Source organism: Limulus polyphemus, unplaced genomic scaffold, assembly GCF_000517525.1.
Source record: "Limulus polyphemus unplaced genomic scaffold, Limulus_polyphemus-2.1.2 Scaffold1896, whole genome shotgun sequence".
Lineage (NCBI taxonomy): Eukaryota > Metazoa > Arthropoda > Merostomata > Xiphosura > Limulidae > Limulus > Limulus polyphemus.
Genome location: NW_013667506.1, coordinates 1 through 27025, shown reverse-complemented (window position 1 = coordinate 27025; position 27025 = coordinate 1). Strand labels below are relative to the sequence as shown.

The 27025-nt window shown below is 34.3% G+C and overlaps 1 protein-coding gene across 4 annotated transcripts in view; it reads left to right on the top strand.

The window, feature by feature from the left end:
* The window catches only part of LOC106465290 (peroxisomal biogenesis factor 3-like), a 30533-nt gene extending 5723 nt beyond the window's left edge, over positions 1-24810 (top strand). Inside the window, exons 1-2 of one of the 4 annotated variants that reach the window (XM_022393151.1) lie at positions 11070-11154; positions 22259-24810. In XM_022393151.1, the coding sequence (XP_022248859.1) occupies positions 11104-11154; positions 22259-23392 (1185 nt within the window). In that variant the 5' untranslated portion in view covers positions 11070-11103 and the 3' untranslated portion in view covers positions 23393-24810. Of the gene's footprint in view, positions 1-11069; positions 11155-19756; positions 20035-22258 lie in introns of those variants that run through there. The other 3 variants (XM_022393152.1, XM_022393153.1, XM_013925495.2) reach the window with 3 other exon arrangements.
* Positions 24811-27025: the final 2215 nt, after the last annotated feature.

The window sequence follows — 27025 nt, the reverse complement described above, 5'->3', positions numbered from 1 at the left end:
ATATATATATATATATATATATATATATAAAAGGAGAGAGAAAAATTACAAGCAAATTAAAATTAGTTTAATTGAAAAAGAGGATTTTGAATTAAGTGTAGGAAGGCATTCTTTCAGTAAAAAAGACTCCTTTTATTTAAAATTCAGTGTTAGATTTAAAAGTAGTTGAAATTATGAGATCTATTTACATAATTTCAATATTTTATCTACTGCTACCTCTGACATTGAACTTTTTAATAAAAGTGACCTTGTTAGTCCAAGAATTCTTTATGCCATATTTTGAAGATAACATGATGAGAGGACACAGGTTTAGGATTTAGAAAAATAGGCTCTGTTCCAGTTGAGAGTTTTATTTTTATGATAGGGTGAATGACTTATGGGATGAGTTGTTGTCAGCAGTAATGAAAGCCAACTATCTACAGGAGTTTAAGTGGAAAAATTGGTAATTTTTTAAAAGTAAAGAGCAATCGAGCAATTACAGTTTGGCAGGCCCACCAACAGGGGCGAATGAAACCTGGTTATGCCGTAAAGCCCACAAAGCATCTTTAGGCTATATCTTCATTTAATGATAAAAACCATAGTTTTTGGCTTTTCTTTGCATATAGATGCTTGATACATTAAGAACGACTGAAATGGTAATTTGAGTAATGATTAATATGTATTTGTTACTTTATAGGTTTAATAGATATTTGTTGTTACTTTATTAACATTTTTATGCTTATACTGTCAGATAAAAATGGCTGCTGCTATGATTTTGTCTGGTTTGTGAGTTCGTTCCTGTCCTAATCTAGGATCTTCTTTTTAATAAATTCTTGAAAATGTTAAAAAAAAAGGAGCGAGAAAGGGAGCCCAGTGAGGATGTTTGCCCCGGGGCCCATGCTGGCTCTCGATGTTCCTGCAGTCTGGAAAGACCAAATGGTCTCTTGATGTCCTATGTTTTGTACAGGAACCTTAGATAATTTGGATACAATTTAGTTGTGTTTTGAAGCTAAGAGTTTTGTTATTAAATCAGATAGGAATGAGAACAATCAAACTAACATGAACTTTGAATATGATCATAGGGTTTTTAGATGTCTGTGCTTCAATAAACTTAAATATGGATGTTGAAGTGAGGATGAGGTTGAGCCTCACCAATTTTTTTATCAAAGCTGTTTCCCACAAATAACTAATGGTTGGTCTAGTAAAATTTCTCATGTACAAAAAAGAGAATTGTAATGACTGAAGTGGGTTTCATATTTGATACTTGTACCATTTTTATATTATATTGGATTACTACATTGATATGTGTGTGCGTATACATTATTTTTGATTATTTTAATCATCTATGAGAAATGTGGAAGTTTAACATTTTATGGAAACTTGATGAATTATAAAAACAGTGAAGCTATTTACATTATATATAATTGTAATAAATTGTAATTTTTAAACATAATTTTCTAAAGTATTTAGGTACTAAATTGCTTGTTTTTGTCCAAGATTTTATTGATTACAGTTTCCTTATAATATAAGAGTTAAAAAATTTTTAATGAAAAATACTACAAGTACTGTAATTAAACCAACTATATTATTTTTGGTCTCTTAAGTATTTTACATAGAAAATATGTAACTTCATCCAATGTTTGTGGTTATTTATTCATATTGAGTGTTGTAACAGGCAAAATTCAAAACCAGAAATTACTCAATATGATATGGTGCACTATGTGAACCCATTTGTAATGAATGATTTAAAAACAGATTGGTAATTTGAGAGTTAAACATAGTTAGATACCTTAGATTACAATCAGTAACTAAAATGTAGTGAGGAGATAATGTTATTGATAACTGTTATATTGGATTGATTTATTAATTGATTATACTTTTTAATATTTTGAAAATTTCATACAGTTATGGTAAGAGTATTTATTAGATTATAAACAATTATAATTGTATGCTTGCCTTGCTTTCCTGCATCTTATCTTTTTTTTTAGGAGTTGTACTTAATTACTAAGTTGACTTGAGAAAAAATGTATGTATAAGTATGTAACTTAAATTTCTATAAGACCATTGTTTGGGAAAAGCAGTTGAGGCAGAATTGTTTGGAAAAAATATATAAAGTAATGGCAGTACACAATAGAAGCTATTTGGATGAGAGTTAATTGTTGTCTTATAAACAATCTGCTCATTGTAATGGACTAATCAAAATGCTGTTACAGCTAGGGTTAAAAACAATTTATCAAGTATAACAACAGAAATCCAAGCAAAAGCTTTCAAATCACTATGATACAAATTTTATCACTTACAAAAAATATATTAGTAAACTCTTATCTGTCCAGGATTAGGTACAAATATTGATATAAAAATTATAACATAAATCTCAGTGTAATTAATTTCAATAAGTATTAAAGGAATTAGGGGAAAAATTAGAAGAATGAAAAACCTAATTCACTCCTCAGTATCAAGCAATAACTCTAACTATGTTTTGTGAATTCACTTGTTTTTCAAGATTAAAGAAGGCTTTTTATTTAGTGGTTAGTCTATGATGTTACATGACTTGTGACTAGGTATTACCATAAATCTACATAATATTTTACAACATTACATAGAAGGTGAGTTAAACCTTTAATATAACCAAGAATTCATAGTTGAACTAAATAATAATGGAATAATAAATGAACAGTAAACAAAACCATAATAAATGAAAATAGTATTTGCTATCTCACATTGTTACATGGTAAATTACTTATTCGTGCCACAGTGATAAATGTAGCCCAGCTGAGTTTACTAAATATAGCCAGTCCTCATAACTTGTTGCCCCATTGTTTGTCATTTGAAAATAAATTAACTATATCATTATATGGTCTGTTGATTCGACTGACTTCATAACCACTTTGTACTCACTATAGTTTCAATATTATAAATTTGATGTACTGTAGTATATGTATCTAGCAGTTTCTACTAATCAATATTGAATTTGATTAGCAATTAGCAAATATTGGTCAGCATCTTTTTAACATTCATCATTTTAACACATGGCAACTATGTCCAGCATTAAAAGTCTTAACTCTCTCTCTAAAGACATCCACTAATGAAAAGAGGTAAATGGTGTAAGAGGTGTTATTCTAATAATACTTTTATTCAGCTTCAAACCTTAATATTTAATTGTACCATAAATGGCATTTCATGAACAAAATAGTTCTTGGTATATAAAGTAAAAATTGACCTGAAGATATTGCAAATCGTTTTCAATTTAATTTTTTTTCTTTTTGTGAGACCTCATCACTATCTTCACAATGTGGCTTTTTGAATAAGAAAATATCTAGTGACTTTCCAGCAGTAATTATCCCTCTCACCATGGACATCCTTTATTGTGTATGAATTACTTTCAAAATATAATTAAATGACTTTTCATTTATGTTATACCAATTAGTATAGCTAATAGTACATATTTTAATAGTATATAAGTTTTAAGATCTTAATTTTAAAAGGCATTATTAAAAAAATCCTGAATTACCCTTAGTTTAACATTTTTTCTCTAGGCATCCCCTCTTCTCTAATTTATTTAACACCCATTCAAGAAGTATGAAGTTTAACATAAGTTACTCATTATAATGTTTTCATCGCTCAAACAAAGCATAATTTTCATAGCCTTCAATTTTGTTTGGTTACAGAGCCATCAAATAGAAAATTGGATCCCTCTTGCTACAACCACCTGTCACATCTCCTCTTTCAGGATTTGTTAATAGTTCTCTCTTACATTTAATACTATATTATGTATAACCAATAGGAAGACAAAGGTTTTCGTTTATCAAATGATGTATTATATTATTACATTGTTTTCTGAACAGAGAATTGTCAATTTCTTAGTTAGTACAATCTTTATTCCCTTGGGAAAGATAACAACTGGCTTGGGTGAATTTGTAATGGCTCTTGTCACATAGTTAGAAAGCCAGAAGAATTGTGATAGTTATGGAACATCGTCTGCTTTTTGCATGCTATTAGTCGATGTTTTTGAGTCCATTATTTAATTAAATATAAATAATTTATTGCGCTACTACCATTAGTATAAAAAAATGAAGGCCCAGGTAAGTACTTTATTTCTTGTTTTTCATGTGTATTCTTTATTTATTATTATAAAAGTAACTAAAATGTAAAAATAGGAAACTTTTTAGGTTAGATTAGGTAAAATAGATAATGATAATATAATATAAAATTTTCATGTGCCATGCATATGAGCAGCTCATAGTAGTTCGTTAGTAATGTAATTAAATAATGTAATGCGAGTTGCAATTCCCTAAGTGATTTACAACTTATAATGCCCTAAATAGTACAGTAGAACCTCCACATTAAAGGCATCCTTTCGACTGTGTCCAAATGTCCTCCATAGCAAGGTGCACTTAATATCAAAACTGAGCCATGCAAAGCTAGAATTCATATTGACTGTACTAAATTTCCGAATTTTAAGTCCCCCCACTTCTATTTTGTTTGTTGTATGCAGGAAATGGGTGTTTGTGAGTTGCATATTGCCATGACTGGATCGTTGTCAACAGGGGGTGGATTAGCTGTGCCCCTTATTCTTTATTATTGGTTGCAAACTTGTAAATTACTTCTCTTCAGAGTTTGAACTGCTAAACATTTCACATTTATTTTCTGTGTTTATTTTACTGTCAAAGACTGAAGTAGAAATCCACTGATATAAAGCAACAAATCACTGCTTGTGTCATTAGACTCTTTATGTGACACTGTTATACAATACTCTTGAGAGCAATAAAGCATGCTCACATAAATAAGAACACAATGTGGATTTTATCAGCTTATGTATCCTACAGTGTTCACAATGAGAATTCCCCAGAGTAATAAGAAGATATTTACTTCAGTATATTGTTCAGAGATGATCCAACAACATTGCAAGTGTTTGAATATGGGTCATCCTTCCTGGATGTTTGAAATACAGGTATACAAAGATAACTACCTGCTTTATTGAGTGCCAGTATAAAGAACAAGACTAAAGACACTGCCCTTAATCTGGAATATCCAGGTGCCTGTTATTGCAAGTTTATTTTGGTTTCAAATAGTAAGAAAAAGAAAAAGACTGAAAAGGTTTGCTTTAATAGCATGGTGCCCATTAATCAAAGTTCTACTGTAGTTAGACATGGTTCAAAGGGCAATAAAAAAATATAATTTAAATATAAATAGGTGTGTACAGTTATGAGTTTAAAGCTTCTTAAGATAAAAACATTGTAGTTTCATGTTACAATTTGAAGTCATTCTAGAAAGACAAAAAGGTAATTTACATTTGTTTCAATTTTTTTTTTTTTGGTGGTTACGAGGTTGGTCAAATTTACCAAGCTTTTATAGAGTTAGTGTAGAGAAAATATAATTTCACTGAAAAAAAATGTTTGAAATGTAGTTAGGAGGTTTTAGAGATTTTACACAAATGATTTTTGAGATGAAGAAAAGTATTTTTAATCTTTACAAAACATGAAAATTACTTTGAACTCGGACTCGTAAAAAAAACTCAATATATTCACTGACAAATCTTTAGTAAGAATAATTCATCAGAAAACCTGACTTGTGTATGAAAGACTTTTAATGTTCACTAAAAGTCTGACAAATTTTGTGAAGATACACGTACTGTATTAAAAGTTCTAGTATTAAAACTATATACAAGTAAAAATGGTCACGTGATCAGTCCAAGGGATTGAGCCCATATTGAGAGAGCTTGTAACCAGCTCAATGCTAAATGTACAGTTCATATACTGGACGTACATAGTCTAGTCTAGTTGGCTAGGCTCTGGGTGCCGACCAGCTGTATTCCAAATGTCATGGAAAAACTACTACAAAGTGTATGTGTATTCAATATGCACATGACAGAGTGTGAACAAAATGTATGTGCTGTTTGGTGGGAATTTCCAGGAAATGAACATCAGCTTTGGCTTTGGTATATCAAACTGAAATGTTATGATACTTTCACTGTTCTGTGGAAGGTCTCGAGGACAACATACAAGAGAAAGGAGTGATTTACAAATTATAATTCAAACTGAAGATATTTTGTTCCCTGCACTGTTACTTCTCAACAATGCCCCTAGTCATCCAATCAATCTTGACTCCATAATGGCAGAAATTAAAGATAAAATTGTGTTTCTTCCACCCAACATGACATCCATAGTGCAGCCCATGGATCAGGGGATAATTGCTGTCTTCAAGGCATACTACCTGCAATGTACATTTACACAGCTCATCAAGAAGACTGATGGTGAAGATGACATATCCATCAGGGAATTTTGGTGCAATTATAACATCATGAAGGCAGTGAAAAACATTGGAGAGTCATGGAGGGAAGTGACTGTCAAGTGCATGAATGGTGTGTGGAAAAAGCTGTGGCCTGACTGTGTAAATGACTTTGTTAATTTTGAAGTTGATATGCCTCAAATTCACAACATTGTACAGCTTGTACAACAGGCTGTTTCAATGAAGTTAATGAGGATGCTGTGGAGGAGTCACTAAATTCTTAACAGTTAAATGTTGTTACATAGGAATTGTGTGAAACAAAGTCAATTTTAACTGTTAGTTATTGAATTTTGGTCTCTTGGCCTTGTTTCTTAATGGGATACTATTATCTGGTGATTTTTTTTTTGACTGCATATTTAAAAAATGTTTGGTAACAGGACCATTAGAAGTGGTGACAAAAACATCACTTGAAATTGATGGAGGTGAATAAATGTGTGTGGTGAGATAAGGGAAAGGCATCCAACTTGGGTTTGAAGCCTTGACAACTCACTTGGTAACTAAGATAGTTTGCTTCAGAGCACTATGGTGGACTGTAGATCCTTGGTTTAAGGAGACAGATTGTCACCTACAATATTTACTTTATTTTTATCCCCAAACAGTTTATTGGGTGTACAAATCTTTGCATGATAGTTATATATGTTATACATTGAGTAATTTAACTTTTTTCTGTACGGTAGTTCTTCCTGCCCATTATTTAAGGTTGATCATTAGTTTACTTGTATTGTTTTATTGGAATTTTGTAATTGTTTCTCCTCCCTGATATAACACACATGAGAGAGTAGAGCTGAGTAACTAGCCATTTTTGAATTATCCTTCACTTAATATGATATTTTCAGGTATAACAATTTAGGGATAAGCTAATATTTTTCCAAGCTAATTTTTCCAAGCCCGTTCCCTTGGCTGTGTGACATTATTTCTGGAATTGCTGATTATTTAGATAGTTACAATAATAAGAAATTCTAGTAATTGGAAATATTAACTTAGAAATGCTACTTACATCTATACATATACACTAAGAGCTATTACTTTGTATACAACTGCTACAGACTTTCTTGCACATGCCACAGGCACAAATGTATATGTAATTGTTATAGTAATGTAACCCTCTACCAGTAGTAAGGTGATACAACCTTCATGTAAGTAATCCTTGTGAGCACTAACTCATGATCATAGGCTCATTCTTTTCTTGGCGCTGTCTGTGTCCAGACAGATTTTTTTTATTGTTTATTTTGAGTTTTTCAGCAATTTTGATCAATTATCTTTATCTCTTTTGGAATTCTTTCCATCTGTTTACAATTTATTTTCTGTTTTATTGTTTCCATACAAAAATATGTCAATTTTTCTTAATGGTATTGATTCTTTAGTATGAATTCACATGTTCTCATTGATTTTATGTCCCAAGGCTCTGATGTTGATTGGAGGCACTTAATGTTACAGATATTGCACATCATGTGGTTGGTTCTCTTTTTGCCTGCTTCTTCAGTTTTGGTCACTCGTTGTTCTGTCCCTTATCTTCAGTGGAACCTGTATCACTTGTGGATCATTTTGACCGCCTCTTTCCTCCAACAGGTTTTGCTTCTGATTCTTCTCTTCCTGATGAGGAACAGGTGTCTCCTCCTTTTTTATTTACTTTACTCATTACGCAGATGTGTGACATTATTTCTCTTTCTCCTGTCAATCCTGATGCCTCTCGAGTGCCTTTACTTCATGATTTTCCATCTGATAATTTTCTCTTTTTACCTCTCCCCTGAAATTCATGCACCTGCTCCTAATCTTCTTTTCCAACTTCATGTTCATCAGGGTTTTCCTTGTCATTTTCATCTTTATAACTTCTATTTTATGGTCTATGGTTGTGATCTTTCTGTTACCTTGAACTGAAGTATATTGAATCCCTTCTGTCTCTTTGGGGTACTCCTTTTTCTTCTTCTTTGCATCTTTCTTTTCAACTTACCTTTACCCAGCTCCTTCACTATATCGTTACTCCTCACTACCTCATTGAGGCTATACACCATGATCCAGATAGTTTTGTTGGGTATGCCTATTCGTATTTGTTTTTTACTTTATCTTCTATTTCTTCATCTTCTGTCCCTTTTTTTAAAACCTGGTTACTTTGCTTATGGGGTCTCCTTAGTCAGGATGATGCTTTATTTTTGTGTCTGACTTCCTTTTACTAATTATTATAATCTTCATCTTCCCATGTCCTTATTGACCAGGTCTTTGGAAGTGTTCCCAGCTCTTTGGAACTCTGGGTGGAGGCTGCTCACCAGCAATCTTCCTTGGTTTTCTGCCTCACTTGTCCTTGAGCTTTCTCATGAGTCAAAATGGGCTACTCCCTCTTCTGTTCCTCAACCTCTTACTTCTATTCATTATCTACACTTTTGCACACCATTGTGTTGTGGCTTTCTATAGAGACTGTTCTTGGGGTCTGTTCCTGTTGGTTCTCACCTCTTCCACTTTGCACATCTACAGTATCTTGTCTGCAATGACTCTTGGATTCTGCATCTCTTTTCTCATGGTTTCACTCTCCACTTCCATACTCCACCTACACTTTCCTCTCATTCTCTTCCCACTGATCCTCAGCATCTTCAATATTGTGAGGACATGGTGACCTCTTATTTGGAGGCTGAAGCTATAGAACCTTTCTCCCCCCCACTCTGGGCTTTTATTCCTGGGAGATTGGCACCCTGTCACTGACATGTCATCTCTCAATAAATTTTTTGTTGGTCTTCAATATTGGATGAATGGCTTTCTCAGTTTGTGATGGCCCTCTGTCCTAGAATATGGATGATCAAAATATTCCTATTTGTCCTATTTTCTGTCATTTCCTCCAGTTTGTACACAGTTAATGTGTCTTTCAGTTCTGTGTTCTTCCTTTCAGCTTAGTCAAAGTCTCTTATGCTTTCAGCTGGATCATGTGCTCCTTTGCTTGGTGTGTGTATGTTCTGGGTCTTTGTTTCTTTATATATATATATATGACTGGTTTCTCTTGGCTCTGCCTGAAGAGGATTCAGAGATTGCTTACCTCTTGAAGGCCTCTTGCCTGGGCTGGCTGGTTAATCTTTCCAAGTCTATCTTAACTCCCACTCAGTATGTTGTCCACCTGGGAGATTTTTCAACTCCTGCACAGGGCAGGCTCAAGCCTCTCGCATGTGCCTTCATTGTCATGGAGATTGATTTACAGGGCACTTCAATCTCCTTCCTGCATGTGAGGTTCTCTCACATTTGGAACTTGCTTCCTAGAAGCCCTGATTCTTCTTGGTCATGCACATGTGTATCATTTCATAGGTTCTGAGTGATCAGTGGAACATGTCATCTGATTCATTGTCTATCCTTGTGTCTCTACCCTCCTATCTATATCCCTATATCATGATGGTTCAGTGATGACTGCAGCTTATCATGCTTGGTAATTTCTTTAGTCTTAATTGTCTGGTAATCTTTTAATGATCCATCTAGACAACTCTGTGGTTGTTTCTTACATCAACTATCTTGGTAACTGTGCTTTCTCACTGGACCTGCTCTATTGTTGTATTCACTTTATGGTATTCTGTGTCCTGGGTGTTCTGAATCTGGTGGTGGATAGCTTGTTTCAGCTGGAGTAGATACATCCCACTGAGTAGTCATTACAAGACCCTTCAGTTTCTATTGGATTTGATCCTATATTGAAACCTCTCATGTCGATACTTTTGTGACTTTCCTCAATTCCAAATTCCCTCTTGTTCACTCATCCCAAACTCAGCTGCTCTGAGCCAGGATTGGCCCAATCTTTTCTTTTATGCATACCTTTCTCATTGCTTTCCTCCCTGGGTACTCTCTAGCATTCAAGACATTTCTTGTAATGTTCTTTTCCAAAGAAAGAGGTCCCTCCTATTTCAACTTTGGCCATCCATTTTTCATGATGGAGTGTTATGCTTTCATTTTTCTGCATGAGATTTGTCTGGTCCTTTGAAAGATGTATGGGATTTTCCTGCAGAGTAGCCTGTTTTCTTTCTCATTTTTTGTAGGCTTTCTACTCTTGCCCTTTATCAACGTAAATGAACTCACTACCACCACTGTCTTTGGCTGGGTCATTCTATTTTTTTCATATCTTACTTCATTCATTACCTGGCTTTTCAACAATAGCATGTCTGTCTCGACCATAGCAGGTTACTGAGCAGCATTGTCCATGACCTTTTACCTCTTGCCAAGTGATAATCTCTTCCTTTTTTCTATTTTTATAGATCTTTTTAAAGCATTCTTCGTCTAATGCTCCCCTATTCCAGTCCCTGTTCCCAATTTGGACCTTTGTGTAGTTCTTTGGGCTCTTACTTGCCCCATCTTTGAGCCTTTGATCTCCTGTTCTATGTGTCATTTGTCTCTTAAAATATATTTTCTTCTCCTAGTTTATGGTCATAGTCATTCAAATATTTATACCTTGGATGTCTCCCATTGTTGGTGTTATTTTCAGACTGCTCCTTTCTTCTGTATATCTGGACTGCCCAGGAAGGTGATTCAAAGTGTTTTCTCCAACTTCTTACTCTTCTCTATTACCTCTGTGATTATTCTGACCCTGATTGTCTTTTGTGCCCTATCTGGGCTGTCTTGCTTGGACTGCCCCTTTTCATAGAAACTGCCATTGCCTATATTTACCATGGCAGACCTTTCTCTTGGGATTTGTCCCCCTTCCACCTCAATTGGTTAATTGTTTCACATATTATTCTTTGGGTGAGTCTGACCATACACTCTTTTGTGTCTCTTCCCACCAGAATAGGCATGCCACAACCTTTGGAGGAAATCTTACAGGCTGATATGTGGACTATACTTACACATTCATCATTACTTGCATAATTTTGCAGTTTCATGTGCCTCTGGTTTTCACTTCCTTGCTGCCTACGCAGAGGATCCAATGTGGTGAGTTTTGCAAGTTGTGTTTTTCAGTCATTTCCATGTCATTCATTCTATTCCTGGCATCTCTCTGTGTGTATCATTATTTGTGTACACATTCTAAAATTTAAACTTCCTCAACAAACACAAAAAACAAACAGGAGGAGCAAGACTCACCAAATCAAATGTTATGTGAGGAAGTACACCCTACTTTCTTTATGCTTATTACTATCAGAACCTGTTGAGTGGCTGGTGTTGCATCACTGGAAATAGTAATCTGGAATCTGCCTTAAACGAGGGAGAATGGAAAGTGTTAAACCTATCCACCTCTTCACACAATTAACATGGCTGTTTTCCACACCCTTTACAAAAAATAGCACCTTGTGTGGCCGTGCCTTTACACCTGGCTCATGCTTGCTTTCTTTAGTCACAGATACCCATTTCACTGTTTCTCAGTGGGGACCCAGTTCCAGATGATTGTGCCTGATATGGGTGATCTATGGACACACTGAAGTGTTCTTCCCAATACTCCCCCCTGTTATTTTAGTGTAGTATAGAAGACCCTTATTTCCTGAATCCCAAGCCACTAGGAATGTCAGTATGAAGAGTTATCTCCATAAATAGTGCCTTCCTCCTTGTAAGAGACCAGTTGGGCCCACCCCTCATTTGAAGTGTACTATAATAAACAATTTAAAAATAATTTACAACATTTGTAGTGTTAAGTTTTTGATCAAAGAGATGTGCAAATTCAAATGGTGACAGTATAATAAAATGATGGCATAAATTTTACTGCCTTGTCATTATTCATACAGTAATTGATTCAGGATGGGATATTTTGGCTCTATAAATATGATAGTGTGAGGTATGTTATGTATATTATCTTAACTATTTGGGTTCTTATAAGTTCTTTTTTTCAGGTTTAGAATGAAAATGGTGTTTAAAAGTTAGTTTATAATTTTACTTGAAATAATCATGCCAAGTGATGACATATACTCGACAATACCTTTGACAACATACTTATTTAGAACAATTATTGCTTCAAATATTGCTTAAACTTGCATATGTGTTATCATTCAAGAAAATGTACAGGCTGAACACCTCATTGATATATTGATAGGCTGGTTTTCTAATGGTTAGAACTGTTGAGTCAGCTTATGACAGACTGTTGCCTCTAATGGTTGTAGCCTCCCATTGGCTCAGTCATCTGGAAGCTTAAAATTCTAAAATCCAGGTTTAGGTACTGTGATGGACACATCACAGATAGCCCATTGTGTATCTTTGTAATTAACAAACAAACAAATAAACTAATGGCTAGAATTCCTGGTGACAGACTATCTCCTCTAATGGTTATAACTGCTGAGTCAGCTGGTTGTGTTATAACAAGTGAGGTTATTTGTACTAATTCTATTTCAGGCTATTTGATATCATATGGAAAAACACAATTTACGAGTATGATGTTCAATGAAAATCATTTTACAGTCTTGTATAAAATGGCATGTACTTTTTTGTTTTTATACTAAAATGTAGTTAGTTCCAAGAATGTAGAAATTATTAATTACAGGCATACCTCATCAGAGGTTTTAATTTCCTCATCAAAGTTAGAGCCAAGGGCATAATAATCTAATAATTGCAACCAGACATTTCTTATATATGTAACCTCCTTTCACATGTAGCTTTCCGAAGTGTCACATGTGACATTTCTGTGTTGTTGCATGCAAATGAGTATGCAACAACCCTGGACCACCAGGAGTGTGACACTGCCTCCTAGTGCAAGTGGTCCCTTCTATACTGCTTATTCAGTTATCACTTCCAGTTTAGACAAGAAAATAAGAAGCATCAGGAGTTTGGAAGAAGGGTGAGAAGAGGTGACTGTTTATTGAAAATACATTTTAAGTGTTGGAAAACATTAACTTAATTAAATACGTAACCTCCTCTCACATCTAGCTAAAATCCTCACATCGAAGTAGTGGAGTGTGACACTGCTTTCTAGTGCAGATGGCTCCCTCTATACTAATTATTCAATCTTCACTTCTTGATTTGGATTTGCATGTTAAGATGCATCTTTTTTTTTGCTTGTGTAAAATTATTTGGTTGAAATATCTACAAAACTAATTGTTGTGGAAATATTTTTAATTTTCATTTTCAAACAATTCTGCTTCCTATACCTTACTTATGCTCACATAATAGCTATTCTCGATTATTACTGCCTTTATATACGTAATTTTTGCTCACCACTAGTCTTGATACTCCTGCCTACCTCCACTTGTTTTGATGTGGTACAACTGCATTGTAACATGTAAATAAGCATTCAACAACTCTCCATCAATTGAAGTGCAACATACCCTCCTAGTGCATCTGATTCCCTCTTTGCTGTAGAATCCAATCTTCATTTCTTAATTTGGCACTCAACTGTTTGGTTGTATTGCTTGCCACTCTTTGAGTCTCATTTTTGCACATTTTTTATACCTAGTTTGTACTTGGATTTTCTGCAATTCATTGTAAATTGAGTTTCTTTCACAATATTTTCTCTTGAATTACTGAGCCATTGTTTTGCAACCAAGGAGGTTTACTTGCAGTGTGTAACACTTGTTTTATTGTATTGAATTCACATTCTATATTATTACAACTTTGACTATTATCCATACCAATGACCAATCACTTGTTGCTGTGGCTCTGGCTCACTGATGTCGGCTGAGGAGGTTTTGACCCTCGTATGCCTGGAGTTGGAATCTTTCATGAGGTCTGAGGTTTTTCCTGAACCTGAAACAGTTTTTCCCTGTCTAGGGGAGGCTGGGCAGGATGGTGAAGATTTTGACAGGCTTTTCCTTCTCCTCTTTTTTTTTTTTTGCTTTTCAGTCTCATTTGACACCAATAGATGCACCTTGACCATCTACTTTTCTAGACTTAGTGACACAGGTATGTTGTGTTTTATCTTTGTCCACTATGTCATATGATCCCTCTCCTTCCCTTTTACATGACTTGCCTTCTTCTAATTATTTTGTTTTTCTCCCTTTCTCAACATCAGGGTCCATGCCAATCATTTTGCTGATCAGTTATGTTTGGAGATCACTATACCTTGTTGGAATCAGCAGTTGGATTCATTAATCCTTCTTTGGGATTCAGATCATGATACATCAGTTAATTTTTCCCAGGGTCAGTTCTCCTGCCTTCATTTAATCCTCACCATACTCCTTCATTACCTTTCTTCCATTCACCTCATGTCCAAAGCCATCTGTTGTTCCTTTGAGGAGTTTTTTTTGGATACTCATTCCAGATTGGCACAATTGGCTTCATTGGCCTTTTTCACATCACACCCGGCTCCTTTGTTGTTAGGATCTTTTGGGTAGAGATGCACTTTTGGCCCATGTGAATTTACTCCATATGTCTTTTTTTGGGACTTGTATATGGCTCCCTTTTTGCATCAATCCATTTCTTAGTCTTGTGTGGAGTCTTGCCTGCCTGCATAATTTCCTGTTCTCCCTTGCCACTCATCTGTCTCAACATGCTCCTATCCCTGTTTCCAATCCCTCTTCTTCTGCTCCCTTGCCTGTTCCTTCCTCCTGGGTTTGATGGTGAGTTGTCATATTATGCATCATTGATCCACATGCTTCCAATGGTTTCAGTGATTACCAGGCAGGTACAGGTACAGTTGGAGCGAGGTTGTTTGTTGGACATACAAAACCGTTTTGTGTAAGTTATTATTTAGTTCATTTAGTGATGTAATATTTAATGTTTATTTAGTTTTCATGACAAGAGCATTAAAAGTTAATTATTTTAGAAGTGAGAGTTAGTACAAATTTTGTTACATAACTCTGTAAGAGTGGTATGTTGTGTGTGTAGTTCAGTTGTTGTAAATTGACAAGGGCAGGATCTTTGATTGATATATGTTCATATAGAATATATACCTCCCATACTTAAGCAGTCTACATGAAGGCCTTTACCCTGCTTTTAGAAGCATACATCGACTACCTTAAATATATGAAATATTGGGATGAACTGCTTACTTCCGCAAACATACTTTCTGTAAACATTGAAATGTCATGAAGCAGAACCAGTTTTGTTCCATTTGAAGAATGCTCCATCTGGCCTTGAGCACTACGGCCTTTGTTTGCTTCTCTTTCTATGCTCTGACGGATTTAGCCCTTCACTACACACTGGCTAGACATGTTGTTAGTGGATATTTTTATAACGACACCATCACTCACACTATTGATCAAAATGATTCTTCTCCCTTCCAATATGCTAATCATGAGCATCGATAATGTAACTTACCAAGCACTCCGAAATAGCAACCATCAGCCTGCTGCCGTTGAGTTCATCATTTCCCTGGTACAGGGCCCTAACTGGGTACCGACAGCCAGAGCCAACTGAGCCTGGAACTCGCGATCTGGGTAGGGTTATTACTCTCTGAAGCAACACTAGGTGCTACTCGCTACCTATTACTGCTAATGTCAACTAAATACCACTATGCAATTAATGTTGTCTGTTTTTTAAGTATGCAGTAATTCCACAGTGATCTTCTGTAAATCTTCTCACAATAAGGGTAATAATGTTTTTATTTAAAACCTGTCATAAATACAATTACAAATAATTACGTAACCAGTTAGTCCAACTTATTTATTTACATTGTTTGAATAAGATAAACATAAAAATGGTATTCAATAAATATTTGAGTCATCACAATATTTTGTAATTATCTACCATCTTCATTAAACAGTGAATTTATCTGATTTGATGACAATTTTATTTGAGGAACATAATAAAAAGACCTCATGTTTACAAACATTACAACTCAATAAAACCATAATATATCTATTAAAAAGTAAAAATACTGTGATTTTAAATGAGGAACCAAACATCAACAAGATACCTTTATTAAGCCTTAAGCAATCTCCAGTCATGGAACTTCCTTGCTTTGTATTGCATATATAATCCTGTGTTTAGGTAAACTACTTAAATTTGATGATGACAAAATCTTTTCCAAAAATTGTACATTTGTTACTGTGTTAAACTTTTAATGAAGTTTCTTTGTTACTCATTCAACCCATCTTTAAACTGTATAAGCTTATCTACATTATTTCAAGCTACTTGATGTCTTCTTGTTAATGAAAATGTCTGTTGCTTTCAAACAGATATAATTTAACACACTTTCACAATTTACAGCAAAAAGTACATTTACAGAAACCAAAAATAAAACTTTTAGATCTAAATATTTACTCTATTAATACCTGATTGTCTAATTCTTGCTATATTCATTCATATTCAAACTTTCATTATAGATTCTTAAGAAGTGATAGTTTTGTAATAAATATAGTTATTCTTGAGATGAACAGAAAAGGTCTAAAAAATTCAAGTACATTATTTTGTTTACAAGCAAAACTCTTCAGCTGTGCAGAAGTGAAAATATCAACTTTTCTTTACGAATTACACTAAATAAGTATCAGAATATGATAAAATATAGGTTTTAAAATTTTTTTGAGTTAAAATTGTTTAAATACTTAGAGATGATATATAAAATTGCTTTAAATATTTATGCTAAAAAGAGAATATGGAGAATGCAAGAAGAAGGCAAAGAATGTAATTGCCAAAGCAATAATTTGAAGCCTGGAAAGAGTGGTATGAAAATCTTGGAACACCAGAAGGAGAGCAGGTTGTATATATAGTATAGAAAAATTAAAAGAACTAGCTAAAGACGTTGGAGAAACAAGTATCATAAAAACAAACATGGTTGTATTAAAGCTGATGTAAAGGACATCAAGAAGTGATGGAAAGAGGATTATGAAGAAGTGATGACTGTAGAAAATGAGAGGAGTTGTGGAAGGTCCATTGGAAGAAGTCAGAAGGTTGGAGATGAAGAAAGCCATAGTAATGAGATGGTTTGGACATGTAGTAAGAAGTGAAGAAGGATATGCAGTTCTCAGAGCATTGGAAATGCTAACAGAGGAATGAAGAAGTAGAGGAAGACAGAAAATACAGTAGAAAGAGTATGAGGAATGTCAGTGCAACTAGTAATGATGCAGAGGACCGTAATCTATGATGAAGGGAAACCCAAGTGGCTGATGCCATACCATAATGGGATTAAGGTTGTATGAAGAAGAAGACTGATATTAATAAAGAAATATAATTGAGAAATTTCACTAGATTGAGCACTTATGTTAGATGTTGTTAGAGATGAGTTTATTTAGTCGCAATGGGAATCAAACTTGAGATATCCCCCCCACCACCACTTTCCCATTATGTAGCTTTGTGTATAACAACAAACAAACGTGATGGCAGTATTTCTTTTTGTTGTTACTTGGATGTTCAGAATAACCAAAAATCTTAATTTCAATTTGGTGATTATTTTTGTGATAATTTAATTATAATTTCAATTAATAGATTGTTGGAATATTCAAAAACAGTAATAATTGGAACAATTAATTTGGTATTAGGGACATGAGGTGTTTTTTCAAGATTGAAAACACAGCTGGTAGAATGTTTTCCTCAAGTCATTCTTGGACTAAAGCAGCAGTCTGAAAAAGTTTTTTCTTTTATTGGAATTGTTGTCAGATATGTTCCTCAAAATACTCCGGTTAGCATTCCAGAAACCAAGAATAAGAATTTCTTTTACATTATTGTATGTTATTTATACCATCAAATGATGTCATTGGTAATGTATTCGTGTTGAAGACATCTGTGTTGTCATTGGTTACTTTTATAAGATTTGTCTGTTTATTCATTCTCTTAGAGATTATTTGGTGAACAAATTTATATGAAATATTTTGTTTCATCAGAGGATTCTGGGCCCGGCATGGCCAGGTGGTTAAGGCGCTCGACTCGCAATCTGAGGGTCGCGGGTTCGAATCCCCATCACACCAAACATGCTCACCCTTTCAGCCGTGGGGGCGTTATAATGTGACAGTCAATCCCACTATTCATTGGTAAAAGAGTAGCCCAAGAGTTTGCAGTTGGTGGTGATGACTAGTTGCCTTCCCTCTAGTCTTACACTGCTAAATTAGGGATGGCTAGTGCAGATAGCCCTCGTGTTGCTTTGCACGAAATTCAAAACAAAAAAAACAATAAGAGGATCCAGGCAGTATTGAAATTAATGGTAAGCCTTTGCCTGTTGTTTGTTGTCTGGGGGTTGTATTTAAATTTTTCCAGGTACCTGATGATGACAAAACCTTGTCGAAACGTTGTACATTTGCTGTTATGTTAAACTTATATTAAAGTTTTTCTTCATTGCCCATTCAAGCCGTCTCCAGCCATTATTAGTCTCAAAGTGGGTTCCTCGTCATCGAAATCGAATTTTCAAAGAATGTTAAAATATTTGTAAGGCTAGATTTTCCCTTGGTGAAACCATGTTGACTATCCAATAAAATTCTAAACTTTAGTTAACAGTTTACAAAAGATCTTATTTAATCAATAACAATGATTGTAGTATAACATTATGAAGCATCAAACATAACTTTGTTCAAAGATGTTGTCACTGTTGTGTTACTTTTAGTATACATTTAAGATTTATAATTATGATTCATAGTAGTTGCAAGTATAGTTAAAAGAAATGATTTAGCAACAAAAATAATTAACATTCAAAATGTATACAACTAAATAGTGTTATTCTAGCTTTATACTTCATTCAAGCTGAAGCTGTGTGTGGCCTGGTGTTTGGTTTGCCAGACAAGTAATCCAAAGGTTGCTGGTTCATGTTACTTTCCTGTTTAAATTTGTACTCTATACTTTGGAGCCAAGGGTGCTGTGTAAGACTGGTGCTTAAATCCCACTATTCTGGCATACAAGAGAAGCTCATGAATTGGTGGCAGGTGCTTTTAACTAACTGCCATTCCTATTTGTATGGTTCTCTCCTTTTCTTTCTGAACAAGAATTCTGTTGCACTCCCCACATCCCTTATATTTGTGTATGTAATGTACATGTCATTTTCCCATGTTAATTGTTATTATTATTATTATTACGTAATAGTAGTGATATTTGTACAGTAGTTTTTATAACTTCTTTATTTATAATTTTGTACTTATAGATATAACTCATGTGCTCCTATAGTCACTGTTCTGCTCCACCCCCAAGGGGGTCACACCCAACAGTTTGTGCACCACAGCTCAAGTTTTTCAGTGCAAAATTATGGACAACTATGTGCTCATAGCACGTGTTTAGCTTTGCATGAAAATTGTGGTCTATTCGGAAGGAAACATGATTGGACTGTAAATTTATAGTTTCATGGTTTGTGTTACATTGCTGCAAAAACCTGCTTCTCACTTTGGAATTGTTTGTGCACCATAAGAGTGGCAGCCAAATCTTACTGTTTGGTCAAACAAGAGTTGGTAGTGAATGCTGTTGACTAGTTGCTTTCCCTTTAGTCTGTCAGTTCAAAATTAAGACTGTCTGTGTGCACATAGCCTCAAAACAATAAACAGACATCAAATTATATTAAGTAAACTGATTTCAGGAAATATAGTATTTAGAAATTGATTGATTAAAACTTTTAACTTCAACTTTGTTATTTTTCTTTTCAGTGTATTTAATAAACTTCTTGTGTAATTATTTATGTATCCCTTTTTTTATTCTTTATATATAGAGAAAGAAAAACTGGTTAGAAATTTGTTTGATTTCATTGAGTCCTAAACCTTTCAAAGTTTTACTTTTGTGAACTTTCACAACCTCTAAGAGAGAGAGAGAGAGCCAAAATTGACTTGCTAATCCCCAAACCACTATCCCTGATTGTGGTCCATTGAACTTGAAACGTCTTGCACAGACACGCATACTCAATTTACAGAAGTTAGCAGTAGTGGTTGGAACCATTAAACAAAGATTAATGGCTGAATTGTACACTATGATGATTAGAAATGAACTGGTTTCAACATATATATATGGGCTGAAAGATTATGTATTGGAAGGTAAACAATGATAAAGGTATTTGAATTATATAAATTGTTTGAGATCTATACCAAAGTGATGTTATTCAGAATGGCCCAATTGAACATAATTAGAGCTACATTAATCCAATTCATTATTAGTTAATGGACAACTGAAAGTATATTAGTCTTACTAGCTTTATTGCAACACTACCAGTTAATGATTTAGGAGCTTAATATACTTATGGGTTAAGAACTGTTGAAAAGTAACATCATATAAGATAAAAAACAAAAATCACACATTTTTCCTTAAGAAGTCTGTGTATTTAAGTTTATAGTAAGCTAAGAATGATTAATTTCTACATTTATTCCAAACTTTCAAAATGGATTTATCTTTGTAACTTAGCTAAGAATTATTACAATTTTTCTTTCCTTTGAAGAAAAGATATTTTATAGAAGTGGAGTATAATTCCAGTAGTCAGTATTGGTGAGTATCGGCAGAATTTCACCCCTGAGTGGAGTTCCATTATGTACCCATACACATGTTGTCAGCATAGAAAAATGAATGTAGATTTGACCATTTGTTTCATTAGGTACCTGTACACATGCTGTTAGTTTAGAGGATTGTATGTAGGTTTGGCCATTGATCACATTATGTACTCATATGTGCTGTTAGCATAGAGGACTGTATGTTGGTTTGACCATTTACACAGACAGCACATGTACAAGTACATAATGTGACAAATGATCAAACCCACATACAGGCAGTCCTCTGCACTGACAGCACATGTATAAGTAAATAAAGTGTAGAGGACTGCCTGTATGTGGGTTTGATCATTTGTTACATTATGTACTTGTATAGGTGCTGTCACTATAGAGGTCAGTATGTTGGTTTGACCATTTACACGTTATTTACTTGTACATGTGCTGTCAGTGTAGAGGACTGCCTGTATGTGGGTTTGATCATTTGTTACATTATCATTCTGAGTTATTGAACATCCTGTCTACAAAAAGCACGGGTGCCACAGCAATTACCAACCACCAGCTTGAAAGATTTAGAACTCTTGTTCCATTGGAAGAATTCAAACTTCTCATTTCATCCTGCAGTGCATATCAGAATTAAAGAAACAATTTAGATTTGTTAGTTTTAGTATTGAAAAGTACTTCTGATTTTGTAAAAAAAAAAGAAACACTCGATATAAAACAACTTGTGAAATGCAGTTTGCTTCAGAAAAGAATAAATGAAATTTATGAAAACATGCAGTAAGCTGCTTGCATCTATTGATTGGCAAATGCTTTTTTTTTTACCATTTTAGTTTGTTCTGTTTTTTGTTTTTTATAGTAGTGTTGGACATGTTGCATGCACACACTTAGCATTTTTGCATGATTGTCTTGTGATTGTAAAATTTCCAAGAATTAAACAGATTAAGTAGATGTGTCATTTTAGTGAAGAAAATGAGACATGTTTTACTGGATGTAATTTTAATCTGTATAATCATACCACATCTCATGTCCTTTACACAATCATTTTTTGAACTCTTAATGACATCAGCCTGGCATGGCCTGGTGGTTAAGGTGCTTGATTCACAATCTTTGAATTGTGGGTTTGATTCCTCATCGCCATGGGGGCATTATAATTTGACAGTCATTCCCACTGTTTGTTGGTAAGAGAATAGAACCAAGAGTTGGCAGTGGGTGGTGTTGACTAGCTGCCATTCCTCTCGTCTATCATTGCTAAATTAGTGTCAGCTAGCACAGATAGCCTTGTGTAACTTTATGTGAAATTTAAAGCAAACCACTTAATGAGATAGCTTTCAGCTATTGTGAAATAATTCAAAATTAAGGTGTCACACAAGCCAGCTAGTCGAAGTCAAATTCTCATCATATTTATTTATTTATTTCTTTTAACTTTCCTCCGATGTCTTCAGCTTGCTTATTGCTGAACATATGTTTCAATAAGTGTAAAATGAGTTTTCTTTAAATATGTTAACACCACTTCTGATAACATTTTAAACTTTTTATATATTTTTATTTCTATCATTTATATAATTTGATTAGTATTATACATACAAAATCTTTATAGTGTGTATATTTATGAGTATATGTTTAAAACTTTTAACATGTAGACTATCAGTTACTGATTTTTTTTTATTGTACTTGTGAATATAATAGACTTCATTTCAATTCCTTTTTCTTGTTACTGAAACAATACAAGATTTTAAATGATAATGCACATTTTCTTAAGCATACATGTTACTTACTAAGTAGTCTTTATTTTCTAGGTACATACGATGTTTAAAAAAGTATGCCGCTTCATTCGTCAACATCAGAAAAAGATTCTAGTAGGTGGAGGTGTTATGGTAGGAGTTTTATGGTTGAATAAGTATCTCCACAGTAAGTTGGTAGACTTTGAGTTTAAAAGGACAACTGAATATGTAGAACAATTGAAGAAGCAACAACATTTTGAGGGAACCCTTCAGACATGTGACTCATCAACAATATCTTTGGTACCAAAGGTGTGGGAACACCTACTCATGCTCCTAGATTTTGACCAGGTTTTGGATATGTTGAAGATCAAGTCTGGAAACAAACTTCAGCTATGGGAGGAGCTGAAGATAAATATTATTAGTTATGCAGTGTGTGAAGTTTATGCTACAAGCTTGTTTGTGATGTTTATGAGAGTGCAGCTGAGCGTAATTGGGGGATACATGTATGTTGACACCCATTGGCAAAAGTCTGAAAATGGCATAAATTTTCCTCTAGCCACAGCAGAAGTTCAACAGAAATATTTAGCATGCATCCAACACTTTCTTGACATTGGTGTGAAGCAGCTTGTAAGGCTAGTCTCTGAAGCTGTGAAGAAACAGTTTGGTAGTGTGAGCTTGAAAGATAATCTTTTCTTAAAAGACTTTCACTCCCTTCTTCAAAATGTCAAACTTGATATTGCAGGAACTCATGGTGTAATTCCAAAAGTGAGTGAGTACTTGCTTCCTGATGACCCTGCTCATCTTCCTTCTGGTTCATCTGCTTCAACAACACCATTGGTGTTGTCTAAACTTTTGGTTGAAACCAGTGACATATTGGAAAGTCCAGACTTTGTGAAGGTATTGTCTAGCTGTGTAGATCAAGGGTATGGAGCACTCCTGGATAAATTGTCTGAATGTTACTTTCATATAAATCAAAGTAATAAAGACAGATTTACCAATCCTTACAATGTAAATGTTCCACTTGCCAAAGTCATTCCAGTATTAAAAAAAGTGCTTCAGGATGTTCCAGTTGAAGATAAAAGTTTATTTACATATCAGTTGCTGCAGTTAGAGCTCTTGAAATCTTTTTCTGCCAACATTTATGAAGCTTTCTCCCAATCTGTTGAAGATTCTAACCACAGCCTAAATAAACAAGTCCAAACAGTGTGAACCTGTATGTAATTCATACTTGTATTTATCATTGTAGTTGTGCTATTCTGTAATTAATCCTAGTTTGTTTGTTTTTTCAAAAGGGATTATATATATATATACAGGTGTACATTAAGACTATCAGTTATCAAATAGATATTTTCTTCTGGACCAACTTCGTACTGTAAGGGATCATTAATATTATATGCAAAACATCAGGATTCAATTTATCAGTGAACATGTTAAAAATATGATTATTCATTTATAATTTTAATAAATTGGGATGTTTGTAAAGGTTTCCTTGTTTTTTTCAAGAATATAAATGTCTTAATATCTTGGTTATCTATTGTGTGATTGTTTTTTTTTTATGAAGTAATATTTTTGCTTTTCCTTCAGTTAGTAAGATGTAAAACCAACCATTAAAAGAAGGGCTTTAAAATTGTACCCAGTTTTCAGTAACTAAATCATTTATTATCTTTAGGGTTAGTACAACCCTATATTGATTTTTGGTTGAGATTGAGTTGTTGTCTCAGTTTTATATATATTACTGAAACCTTAATTACAGTAATTGCATTTATTTTCAAGATTACAAAATCACTGATTAATGAAATTATTAAGCAAGTTATGGGGATAATAATAATAATTGTTAAGAAAGAAGAACATTAATAGTAGTTATAAAAGGTTGTAATAGATGATTATGTTTTGAAATTATTAGTGTTGTGAAATATCTAATTAACACTAAGCTAAACTATTGTGTTTGTAATAAGTTACTGATATCTTTGACTTGGCATTTTTGTAAATGGGTACAGTTCAGCTCTGTGGTAAAGCTGTGGATTCACATAATGGGATACTCAAAATATCTCTTCCCACCATCACACACACTTTAAGCTGTGGGTGCATTACATGAGTGACAGTCAGTACTATAGTGTGGATGATGGTTGGAAGGATGCTGCTGACTTTGTGTTCCATCTGGTTAGTAGTTCAAAATTAGGGAAGGTGGCAGATTGACATAGTAGCTTTTCCATAAATACAAATTTCGTGTAAATAAACGTATTATGTGAAAAGAAAGAAAAGAAAGGTTTAATGTATTAGTTAATAGTCCACCTGCGTTAGTATGAACAGAAAAGAACAACGGAAAAACTAGTTATGTTAAATATCACAATAATAGTAGTAAATATATCATGCAAATAATGAATTGAAATGTTGTATCGTCTATGATGATGGTAAACTGTATAATCACTAACGATGTGAAAACGTACTATTACTTATAGTTAGCGGGATTTCAGTGGTTGAGGATGGCTAAGTGATTAGTATGTCGAACTGTTGGTCTTGTATTCACATACAATTATACCAAACAACCAAAACCAATGGTGCTCCGCACTTTGGGGTCATGGATGCGTTCTAAGAGTGACGGTAAAATTTCAGTATTTAGTCAGATGGTGTGTTGAACTGAATTCTCGGAGGAACTGATAAACAGTTGTAGTTTCGTAAATACTAATACTAACAATTAATAAATATAAAAAATCTGACCAATTTCTACTTTTAGGTGGCCTTTATGTAATTTTGCTTTGATTAATTCAAACTCAGTTTTTATTCAGTATCATACCATTACTGAACTGGTGAAAGCTTGTTGAGTTAAATCTTATGTTTTTCACCAGATATTCTACTGTAATCAAGTATACTTCTGAAAGTCTACCATGCATGTTTTGCACAATACTTAAATACTTAAGCCTCACTGATATCGAATTGGTTTGTGTTCGAATACTCGCTCAAAGCTACACGATAGCTATCTACGATAGCCGTCTCTAATTTTGAAATGATAAACAAGAGGAAACGCAGCTAGTCAACAGCCCCCCCCCCCCCCCACCCCACAGGGCTGTTCGAATTATGTAAAATGTTGAGGAGGTTAGCTTCGTTCGCCATTTTCCTCCGAGAAAGCAATTCTCCGTTCACAGGCTGTTTAAATTATGTAAAATGTTGAGGTTAGCTTCGTTCGCCATTTTCCTTCGAGAAAGTAGTTCTCAGTTCACAGGCTGTTTAAATTATGTAAAATGTTAAGGAGGTTAGCTTCGATCGCCGTTTTCCTCCGAGAAAGTAGTTCTCAGTTCACAGGCTGTTTGAATTATGTAAAATGTTGAGGTTAGCTTCGATCACCATTTTCTTCCGAGAAAGTAGTTCTCAGTTCACAGGCTGTTTGAATTATGTAAAATGTTAAATGGCGATCGAAGCTAACCTCATAATGAAGAATAGTATTCTTCTGTCTGAGAAAAAGTAATTAACTTTACACAGCGGGAGTAGATTTGGCTGACGGTTACAATTACTACTTACATCTATCTTTTCTTTTACGACTCAGTTTCTTCGACCTTTTTTTTTTGGCAAGCTTATCTTTACATATGTAGTTAATTATTCAGAGAAGGGACGATATTGTCAGTTTAATTTCCCGCTTGTGACTTGAAAGTTATAGAAATTCGGAATTGAAAATAGAGACAGGGACAATATTAACTAATTTGTTAGATCGTATACTCGAGAGTTGTTTATGTATATCTTAAACCACAATATAAGATTGACAAATATTGTTTTCAAGCAACATATGTTTTCAGTTGGTTTCATAGTCTAGGAAGAGATTCCCAAAAGAGCACATCTTTCAAGTTAAATGTAGCATCAGTTTTTTTTTATGAGAAAGTTTTAGGGTACCATATACCCCCAGACGTGTCGACGACTCGAACTCAGACCAACCATCTATTTTTCTGTTAAGCGTAAGATCATAACTAAACATCTTATAGATTGAAATTTGCAGCACTAATTTTTTCAGTAATATTTTTCACATGTGAATATTTAGAAATTTGTATTATCAACAAGTCAGAAGCTGTAATGAAAATACTTTATTCAAAATTTATTTTAAACTCAATTTCATTTTCGAACAAAGAGACCTTACTAAGTATAGGAAAATTGTGTTAGAACTCTGGATTTCCGAACTGACGGCTCAAATTCGAATGTATACGATATTACTTTGTTACTGAGCTGGAAGGCGTCTATAGAGAATACGAGCCCAACAAAAACGGCGGCTGTGACGAGAATAGCGACAGAGATAAACGTGAAGATAGAGATTATTGTTAACATTGAACATCTGTTGTTGGATTTATGGCCCTTCAGGGAGGCGGAGATATATAAATCCCATGTCCAAGGAATTGGATGTGGAGGGAAATAAGAGTGCCCCAATAAAACCAATTTTCATTGATCAAGCCCCGAAAATTCTACTTGGCTAGTCCCCGAATCTTGGAAGAACATGTAAAAGGAAGGAGAGATGAGTAGTAATCTGACCAGGATTTATAATTGGCAAGGGATTTTTTGTTGTTCTTGTTAAGGAGACGACTGAATGGGTGTAGTTGGCTGAGGGGGAGGTATATTATGCGAAGCGAGATTGGGTTCGTCGTTGTCGCTGGAGGAAGGCTGACGGAAAATGGAGCGACTGGTTTGTGTGTCGTCGATATATTTATGGAGCCTGAGTGGAGAGTCGTAAATCCTGACGGGATTTAGTGGAGTATACGCATCTAAAAGGAAGCAGTGTAGTGTCGGAGAAATAAGGGTCGATTTCGTCGGGAGGTATCTGTAAACTGTTGATCATCTTGGAGAGGTGGGGGGGGGGGGGGTTTG